This window comes from Conger conger, chromosome 8 (assembly GCF_963514075.1).
Source record: "Conger conger chromosome 8, fConCon1.1, whole genome shotgun sequence".
In the NCBI taxonomy this organism is placed as follows: domain Eukaryota; kingdom Metazoa; phylum Chordata; class Actinopteri; order Anguilliformes; family Congridae; genus Conger; species Conger conger.
Genome location: NC_083767.1, coordinates 24292871 through 24303516, shown reverse-complemented (window position 1 = coordinate 24303516; position 10646 = coordinate 24292871). Strand labels below are relative to the sequence as shown.

Below are 10646 nucleotides of genomic sequence, written 5' to 3'. Positions count from 1 at the left end.
TAACATTTTTAATTAATACTTTATTATGCATCAGTTAACATGGCAGTGCATGTGTTTGATGATAACTGTATGGGAGATGATTGCTTTGACAACAATAAAGGGAAGGATTTCAACATTTCAGGTTTTTCAGTACACACATTTGCACATTACAAACTGCTTTCGTAATAGTTTTGCAAACTAATCACAGTATGACAGACATTCGGGACTCCATTCTCAAAAAAATAAATGCTGCTTCGGGAAATCTGCCCCCTGTTGTTAAGATCCAGAATGGCTGAAATGCTTTGAAACGAGTCACTTTTATTACGGGGCAATTCCGCAAAACACATCATTTGTGGGAACTTTCTCAAGTTCCGGTGAGCCTCTCCTTGCTCACTGTAGCATTGTCTGTTTCACCACTCTGCCTCCTTTGTCGATAGCAAAGTTGTAGTTTTTCGGATTGTCCAGGGCCTCCTCAATGCGCTGGTCCAAGTTCTCCATGGTGATGAATGTCTTCGACTCCTCCTGTGAAAAGTTAGAAATTGCATGTTAAAACAGAGCCAATCCTAGTCAGAGAAATTTGTGCAGATGTTGCATGCATCTAATCCTACATCAGTTTCACCCTTCTTCCCTCCATTGGAATTACATGGTACTGCATGTGGTGAAATTTATGTAGGAATAGATCCTATGCATTTTTAAATATGGCGTGTGGTCTTTATTATTTTTTTTAATCTAAAAAAATTATACAGGTCCAGGAATACCTGTTAAGATGGACATAATCATGAACACCAGTATGTACCAAGATATAAAAATAAAAAATGTGCACCCCATCCCAGATTTCTATTTTCATTTAAAAATGTAACTATTGAATGCTATTTACTTATGATTATCTGCGTATATAAGTACACATATCACATAATTAAATATTAAGTGCTTATGGACAAGTTTATACAGTTTAAAGCATTTTTAGCAATAAAAAAAATGGTTTATACCGGTTTTAAAAATGGTTTTAATGTTTTGGCTGATCGGTGTATAATCTTATGTAATTATCAGAGTATGACAAGATGAACCGATTAGACCAGCTGCCCACAAATCGAGATGGCACCAAACCAGGACAATCATTAGCTGTTGAATGAGGTAAGCTTTGTTAGGGTTGGAGGGAACTAACTGGACATTACACTTTCAGGAAAAGGGTTGGATGGCCCTGCTTTAAATGACGGCAATTTCACTCCCGTACCTCAAGTTGTAAAATCTCTTGCTCCTTCTCCTTCACAAAACTCTCCATTTTCTTTTCTCTCAGGACAGCAAGCGCTGCCTCCTCCTTCTCTGCCTCTTCCCGTTCTTTCAGGACCCGGATCTCCCTGCATAATCAGTGGAAGAATATTTTTATTTTTCCTCCACGTGTACAAAGAAAGGGAACCAAAAACCACTGACAAAAATTTCACAGCCAGCGCCTGGCGTGATGCAAGCTGCCACACTGGTGAAGTGGAATATTCTTCATGGATTTTTAAGCAGATTTTGACATTGGTAATTTTGTGATTCGCCATGTGCTGAAGTGGGAGGAGAGCCGCTGCTAGGGGTGTTTCAAGATGGAGTAGTGCAATAAGATTTTAGTGCAGTGATTGCAATTTTCCCATCAGACTAGTCTGCTTTTGCACCCTTTGCCACCTGCCTGCTCAAAACTGGTCTAATGTGCAAGACGCAGAATAGTCTATGGTGTATTGCAAATTTTGAGGCTCTCATGTAATATGTGCATTATCAGCCTATTTAAAAGCCAATTGACGGTTTTCGTCATACTTTGCATTTATTGACCCTTTTCTTTTTAATAATTTGAATTCCTATATTCATTTTGGTTCTGTTCTTGTAATACAGTGGTCCATGGGGTACTCTATATACCAGCCTGTAAGGAGAAGAATGACAAACACAACTTGAACAATTTTTCATTTAAATTAAGTAACTGTTACAAATGGCAGTCACTTAAATTGAAGCTAGAAATCTAGCACAAATTATGGACAGACTGAATTTATAACAATGAATGCAGTATTTTGCAACATTTTCTCTTTTGGCAATTAATGTAGTATGTTGTACATCAACATAAAACAAAATGGTGAAATAATTACGGTGTGTTTAACAGGTAATAATCACTACACCTGAGATTATGTATTAGTTCATACCAACATCATTGAGCAGTTATGTACTGTTGAAAATGTTATAATCAGCTTGAATGTATATTTATTTGTCCAGTATTTATCTGCATAAAATGATAATATTCGTATTCTATGCTCACCAACTTCTTCCAAGAATGTAGAACTTTAGTTGTACTTTGCATTTGTGACCTATTTTAAACAGTATGTTTAGGGTTGCCAAATCTTGGGAATATTTAGAATCTTTCCTTCATGGAAGTTATACAGCAATGAACAGAAACATATGGGAATTAACAGGAATACAAATAAAAAATAAATGATGGGTGTTATTTGCACATGCTGCATTTGCCATATAGAAACATGAACTTTATAAGCCAATAATTGCAAAACCTGCCGACAGAAAAAATTAAAATAAAATCGACAATTCAGTTTTGAGTAGAACTTTAATTAAATGAGTTTACTTTTTTCATGGAATTCTTTCACTGAAAAAAAACTAAAAGTAATGTTGAACAATGCATTCCCTCTGAAGGAAGAATGCACTATGTATGCAGAGGCTTGTATTCCAACTGATATCCCATTAAATTTGATGCTAACAGTTATCTGTGCATTAGTTGCAAGAGTGCACTGCACATGAGGTGAAGTGCAGGTTTGTAATTCAACTAAATTATATCTATATTATTAAACTGAAATTGGGCAAAATGTAAAGAATTCCAGAACTTTCCATCTCATGGAAAGTTTCCGGCAATTTACTGGAAATTCTGAACCTTTGCATACCTAAATATCGCTAGTGAAATATTGATATCAGCCCCAGAATTGCCATATTGTGCATCTCTAGCCCATCCCTGGCAACTCCAGTCCAGGAAGGCCAGTGTCTGCAGAAATTTGCTGCCAACAGCTACCCTGCCTCAATTTTTGTTTGTAAATGATTGGGATAATTAAATAAGTTAATCTGAAATCCAGAAACAGATATGGCCCATCCCTGCATGTGCTGATGGAGGGTGAAGGCTCATAATTGTATAAATGTAGTAGGCACCTTCCCTGGACTTCACCTCCTCCCAGTGTTTGGCATTTGGAAGGAGTCTCACCGGAGCTTCAGCAGCCGCAGGTTCTCTGCATCATTCCAGGCCATGAGGACACGGTGTCGGTCTGCCTCCTGTTTAGCCCGTTCCTCAGCCTGGGAACCAACCTCCTGCTCATACTTGTGCTGCAGCACTTCTTCCTTAAACTTGAACCTACAGAGAGCAAGGACAAGCCAACATGCGACAATCCCCTTGCCAAACCAAAAATCTAAAAAACAGTAGTCATAGAAGAGCTTGTCATAGTTGCCAGTTTGTTCTGTCAGGGTTTGGTGGTAGAGGACACATTGCAGTGGGCACCACCATTTATTATAGCTATGTGACACAGGTTTTTGCATCTTTGTCAAACATGATAATTTGGCTTCAGATATTAAAATGGGCTAAGAAATCCTGTTCTGCACAAAACATGTAAGATTTTACAATGCTAAAGATACTTTATAGAGCGGACAGAAAAATAAAGCTAAGTGAATTGGTTGGAACAAAAATCAGCAGGCAGAGGGATGCTCCAGGATCAGAGTTGTACACCCCACATTTTCCAGGATTATAGGTTCATCTTCTAACATCGATAGTCAAATCTGACCCTTGAGGCCAGTAATAGTGCTCGTTTTATTTTACACCTGAAAGTTAAGTGATTGATTAATGCCACTGTTTTAGCATCTGGTGCCGAGGGTTAAATCAGTCCAGAATCGAGGCGAAGAATTAATACCAGCAGTAGTACTCAAGCCTCAATCTAGCCTCAAAGGCTAGATTCCCTACCCTACCAAGTAACGTAGACTCGAACAGTGCAACTTTTATGACAAATAAGGAATTACTTCCAGATAAGCTTTGGTTTTTATGTTTGTAGTCTCATTCCTTCAGTTTTCATAAAAACGTAATCAAAAACGTAAAACAAACAGTGACATGGTCATGGTGCTCCTCTGTGACAGTGTGGTGGGGAAGCTGTGATTTACGAGAGACTACGAACCAGGCAGGCTTATATGGCTCAGCCAAAAGTGTTCCTTGTAAAATTGTTTACGCACACATCGTTTTATACAGACGGTATAAGTTTTTAATTAATGTTAAGACTAACAAGATAAATATTTAATATAAATTTGTGTGCATTACAAAACAGTACAAAACTGTAGTAGTTGTGCTTCAGGTGCTGTTCAGAACATCGTGAATTGGCGTTCGGAACATCGTGAGCCAACACGGGCTTTGTCTCAAATTGCAGACTTGGGGACTAGTTGTGGCAAGTACCTGTAAGTGTGCAAGTAACTGGATAATAATATTATATCACGTGAAATAAAAATAATTCATATTATATTAATGTTATTGTACATTTCAATAGCAAGTACACATAAAATTCACCGGAATTCTTGTCGTAATTCAAATCAAGTCAGCTTCAGAGCATTGGAGTTTTAAATATGCAGTCTAAGAATGTAAGCCATCTAGAAAAAAAATACAATGCTGCAACTAATGAGGGTATACAACTACATATGCCAGCTAATACTGATTGAAGATGATTAACATTAACCGCGAATATCACGTTCGCACATCTTAACCTTAATATACATACTGCTAAGCAGTTTCCCCTTTTAAATATACCAACATGTGTTCACCACAAAATGGTATAACAAATTTTTCTGCTATAACATAGCTAGCTAGCTAACTGTCACTTCAACTGTCAGTCACTGCTGCTTGATGCATCACATTACGGTCCGAAGTCATGATGATATAGTACAACTGAATCTGTAATTAATGGATTTTAATGGTTCTTCCATTCTAGGTAGCTGACTTGTTGGTGCACTTGTAAGTTAAAGGTACAATAGGTAATGTTTATGATGTTTGGAACAAAGTCAGTCTACGTAGGTAGATTGAGTCTAGAGCAGTAGTCTCCAACCCTGGTCGTGAAGAGTTATTGAGGTGGCTGTTGTTCTCATCTTAAAATCAGCACCCTGTTGAGAACCAAGCAACCAGGTGATGTGAGTTAACGGTGTAATTAACTGCTCAAATTGATTTATTAGCTAAGGGCAGAATAACAACGAAAACCAGCAGACCCTGTAGCTTTCCAGGACCAGGATTAGAGACAACTGGTCTAGAGATTGAGTGCGTCAAGGTTAACAGCTTTCCTTTTCCAATGCAGCTAGGTACCGATGCATAAATTACTCAGCTGCTAATTTGTCAGCTGCCGTTTCAGCTTCGGCACATTGCCTTACACATTGCAGAGAACATTGTATGGGCAGTAATAATGTTCGTTTTATTTTCTACATGATAGTTAATCATGTATGTAATTAATGCCACTGTTAGGTTATCGTGGTAAATTAGTCCTGACTCATGGAGAAGAATGAATACCAGGAGGAGTAGTACTCAAGCCTCAAGTAGTACTCAATGCGTAAATTATACAAATTATCCACAAATGCACTATTATAGTAGCAAAATAATAATAATATGCAAATACTAATAATGTGATTTTCAATAAAGAAAAAAGTAAACCGTTCAAGTTTGCCTTAAACTGACCGGAGTGCCCGCATGATCATGTCGTACTGAGCGAATCTCTCCTTGAGGACGACCATCTCCACCGGATCGACGGGAGGTGGAACCTTCACTCTTCCCGCTTTCGACTTGGCCTTCGGGTCCGTGCGAGATTTTCTTCCTCTCACCTCCACAACCAACACGCTAGTCCTGGAAGTAAGGAGCCGACATGTCGATGTAGGGAGTCTGGCTGCAATATGAAGCATAACGCCTGCAAAATAAGACTGCTCACACTCTGCGTGTTACATGGAAGACACCATATTGGCTTAAATGAAGCGTCAGAAAAAATGGAAGTACTTCCGGTTGACAGTGGGGATCACATTCAAAATAAAAGAAACACTGGCTACGTCTCAAGTGGCTGGGTGGCTAGCTGCCTAGCTAGAAAGGAAACGTGGTCACGTTGTTCTATTCAAGTACCATTCAATTCGGTTCTTCCGCAATTGGCACCATAGACATGTATACATGTATATGAACTCCAAATTTTACAATTTTCCAGAGTCAACATTTTTTCTAAGCTGAACCAAAAAGAGAGATCGTCAAAAATCATAAAACAATTACGAATCAATGCGATGAGTAAGCGATTGGTTGAGGCAGGGGCTCATGTGGCAGTAGTTGTGTCACCATTTCGTCACGTGACGAGGCCTCCAGATTCTAGTTTAGTCCTTAGCGCATGTAATAGTTCTGAGGACATCTCAAGTTAAATGTTGGCAACATTAGACTATATACAGCCGCCTCCAAAAGTATTGGAACAGCAAGGCAATTATTTGTTTTTGCAATACACTGAACATATTTGGGGTTGAGATAAAATAGATGAACATGAGACATGAGTTTTTAATAATACAAAACAGGATTGTTGCCTGGAGCCTTGAAAAATAAAATAAAAAGATAACATATGATGCATATGAATAATAAATTCCTAAATTCCTTTAAAAAGGAAAATATGCATGATTATGGATGGGCTGGATTGGGATATGGTATTGCATGGAGAGTGTTTCTGGAGTATGTGAGTGTATGTTGGTGAGGGTGGGGTTGGGGGGATTAGTCAACAGGCAAATTTTATGATTTTATAAAAGGACCCCAAATGTTTGCAAAGTGTGAGCTTTGGTGCTGGTGTGAGATTATTTCCATGGACGTGTGTTCTTTGAGAAGATTTAACCATTGTGTTATGTTTATTTTGTGTCTTGTTTTCCAGTTTAAGAGGATAGTTTTCTTGCCGATAGCTAGGGCAATGAGTATAGGTTTGGTATTTTGATTTGGTGGGTTGATTGTTGCGAGGTCTCCTAGTAGACAGAGGGATGGACAGAGTGGAATGCTCCAGCTCATAATAAGAGAAATTTGGTCTGTGACTTGTTTCCAGAAATGGTGAGTTGGTGAGCAGAGCCAGGTCGAGTGGAAGTAATTATCTGGGGTGTTCAAAGAGCAGTGAGTGCAAGTGTCGGAGTCCACAAATCCCATGTTATACATCTTTTGGTGGGTGACATGAGTTCTGTGGATTGTTTCCCAGGCTTGGATGGGGAGGGATATTGTTGTTGTCTGTGGTTGATATTAGTTTGCATAATTTGTAGAGAATTGTTTTGGTGTTGATTATTTTATTAATTTAATCTATTAGCGGGGGTGGTGTTATACCTTTTTATTTCCATGAGGTGAAGGAAAGTGGCGTTTTGTTAAGCAAGAAGTCAGGATTGTGCCATATTGCAGTGTATTTGCATGGGGTCATTGTGAATTTAAAGATTTTGTGAATTTTCCACCAGGCTGTCAGAGTTGTTGAAATGGCAGTGTTTTTGAAGCAGTTGTGGCATTTTATATAAGTACTGAGGAATGGTAGATCGGAGATGGAAATGTTTTTACAATCTGATTGTTCTATTTCTATCCATGGGTTGTCCTATTGGTTGGGATGAATCCAGTTTGTGATGTATTGTAGCTGGTTTGCCAAATAGTTGTGATAAAAGTTTGGGGCTTCCAGTCTTCCTTGAGTTTTGAGTTTCAGTAAGGTAGAAAGTTTGATCCGGGGTGTTTTATTTTTCCAATAGAATTTAATTGTGATTGATGTATGGAGTTTGCATGTTCCCCCCGTGTGCGTGAGGGTTTCCTCCAGGTACTCCGGTTTCCTCCCACAGTCAAGACATGCAGGTTAGGCTGATTGGAGAGTCTAAATTGCCCGTGGTAATGAGTGTGTGAGTGAATGGTGTGTGTGCCCTGCGATGGACTGGCAACCTGTCCAGGGTGTATTCCTGCCTTTCGCCCAATGTATGCTGGGATAGGCTCTACCCCCCTGCAACCCTGTTCAGGATAAGCGGGTTAAGATAATGGATGGATGGATGGAGTTTAATGAATTAAACCATTTTGTGGTGGGCTGGGTCGGAATCATTCTGAAAAGGTAGTTCATTTTTGGTAGTATGGTCATTTTTACAGTTGCTATTCTGCCAATTAGAGAAAGTGGTAAGTTTGTCCAACGGTTTAAATCATGTTCAATTGTATTTATTAATGGAATGAAATTAAGGAGGAACAACTCTGACAGCTTGGTGAAAATATTAATACCCATTTTAGGATATTTAATATTGCTAGTGGAGGTGAGGGGTGAGTTCTGAGAGGGGTGAGGGGTCAGTAGCATTCCAGTCGGCACTATTTATGGGTAAAGTAGTTGATTTTGTCCAAATTATAGCATAGTCGGATATTTGAGAGAATGAATTAATGAGACGGCCTCATGCAGGGAGTTTGATGGGTCTTGTAGGTAGAGCAATATGTCATCTGCGTAAAGGCTGATGTTCGTTAGAAGAAACTGCGGCCATTGGTGAATTATATAATATTTTTATCCAGAGAATAAACAATTATCCAAAGCCAAATTTGTGGAGTGTTTTAAACAGGAATGTCGAATGCCTTTTCTGCATCTAGTGAAGCGATTATTGTTTTAGTTTTTGTGATAACGTGGTTTTATTGAACAGATGTAGTTTCACTGTACTTGAGTTTACCGGTTTTTATTCAGTCTCACGTAGCTTACAGATTCACCAATGTGTCACTGCAGTTATCACTCTTAATCTCTATCCATCAACCCATCAACTTGATAACCTTAGGGGTCAACTGTACCTCCTTATGGTGTGGGGTGGTACTGCAGGTAAGTATAATAAACAGGTAGTCAGTATACCACAGTTTTGTTTTGATGTATGAATTAAATTGAAAAGTCTATACATATTGTTTGAAGAGTGTCTTCCTTTGATAAATCCGGTTTGATCTGGATGGATTAGTGATGGGGTAACCATTTCAATTCGGGTGGCTAGTGCTTTACTGATAATTTCGAGATTGGTGTTGATGAGTGATAGGCGGCGGTAGCTGGAACATGGGGTTGGTCTAGGTCTTTATCAGGCTTCAGTAATACTGAGAGGAGGGCTGTGTTCATGTGCGGTGGTCTTTTTGAGTTTTGTTTGATGTCAACTGTGCTGTCTTCAGGGCATTTTCAAAGTCGCAGACGACAAGTTGAGGGCGCCAATTGTGGTGAGTTACTCGTCGGATGGCCACTTTGACAGCTTGGAGTACTTGCCTGTAGTGTCCAATGGTGAGTTCTTTAAGTACTTCTGGAACACAATCTCACCACTCTTCTTCAGAATTGAAGAAGAGTGGTGAGATTGTGTTCCAGAAGTACTTAAAGAACTCAGCGGGGAAACCATCAGGTCCTGGTGCTTTATTGTTAGGCATCTGGTTTAGTGCTTTATAGAATTCATCCAGGTGCATCTATTTCAATTGCTTGTTTTTTGTTAAGTCGGGAGCGTGTCTATGTTCCCACAGCTCTATGTTCCCACAGCCCTATGTTCCCACAGCTCTATGTTCAGTTGACTTCACACTCAGCAGGCTGCTTGCATGGGACCTGAAGAAATCCAGTGTATGTTAGTGCAATTTAGACACAGTACACGTTCAATTATCTATAAGTTTTTAATGAACAAGCAAACAAGCGAAATAAGAAAAAAAAATACACTATTTATGCAGTTCACTTAAAACTGGAAAGGGCTCTACATCAGTACTTTTCAACCTTTTATGTGTCAGGAACAGGCATCTGCAACTGCTGTCCTTTGAGGACTATTTGGACGTCTAAATATATAAAGTTCAGTTTACATGATCAATAATAAACATTTAATAAAGAAGCGAACAACTGAAATAAGAACAAGTCAAATATTGCACTATTTGTGCAGTTCACTTAAAATTGGAAAGGGCTCTACATCAGTACTTTTCAACCTTTTATGTGCCAGGAACAGGCAATCTGCAAGTGCTGTCCTTTGAGGACTATTTCAAGAACAAAAAAATACAAAGCTCAGTTTACTATAAGGAGCTTCAGTTTAGCAAGGGACCTGTCAAAATTATGCCAGGGAACAGCACATGTCCACATGGCCAGGGCTACTTTAAACAGCTTCCACAACACAGTGGCTGACTGCGTTCCAGAAGGACTCAATGTTTCGATTGCCATCATTATACTGTTCCTTCAGTCGGAGAATTGTGGCCTCCAAGATCCTCCACTTACGTCGCTGTGGTGGTGGTGCATCGCCTCTCTCTGCCATCATGATGCTTTCTTCAGTCAGCGTCTGGCGATCTTTCAGGTGACAGATGAATAGCCACAGAGAGGGATGGCGCACGTGCACTGCATCATTCATCGCCCGGTGGTAAGCTACCATGAAAGAAAATTTGAAAATAAAAACACTAAATTGACTTGTACACAGACATTTTGCAACAGCACACATTCGACATGGTTGTTTGTTCTTTGGTCCATGCCCCTCTCGAAGACATTCCACAGAGCTGGTGGAAAGGTGGATCCAGGGCGGATGTATGTATTCTTCATGTAGATGATGAACTCTTGCATTGCAGGGTAGTGTCTCACAAGACGTCTACAACGTCTGCCATTGACGAGTGTGTTAAAGTTCATCTGAACCAGAGCAAGCAGCAGGTAACCCAGCGC

At 39.5% G+C, this 10646-nt stretch overlaps 1 protein-coding gene across 1 annotated transcript; it reads right to left on the bottom strand.

The window, feature by feature from the left end:
• mrps26 (mitochondrial ribosomal protein S26) lies at positions 1-6003 on the bottom strand. The gene is made up of 4 exons (XM_061250612.1): positions 5693-6003; positions 3206-3352; positions 1214-1337; positions 1-501 (listed from the first exon to the last, which is right to left on the bottom strand). The coding sequence occupies exons 1-4, from the start codon at positions 5911-5913 to the stop codon at positions 370-372; spliced, it is 624 nt and encodes a 207-aa protein (XP_061106596.1). The 5' UTR covers positions 5914-6003; the 3' UTR covers positions 1-369.
• Positions 6004-10646: the final 4643 nt, after the last annotated feature.

Bases quoted from the DNA above. Each gene is read 5' to 3' on its own strand.
- mrps26 (XM_061250612.1), bottom strand. From the start codon at position 5,913: ATGCTTCATATTGCAGCCAGACTCCCTACATCGACATGTCGGCTCCTT. The intron at 3,353-5,692 runs GTCAGTTTAAGG...TGCTCTCTGTAG, and splicing joins ATGATCATGCGGGCACTCCG to GTTCAAGTTTAAGGAAGAAG. The intron at 1,338-3,205 runs GTGAGACTCCTT...CTGATTATGCAG, and splicing joins CTGCGGCTGCTGAAGCTCCG to GGAGATCCGGGTCCTGAAAG.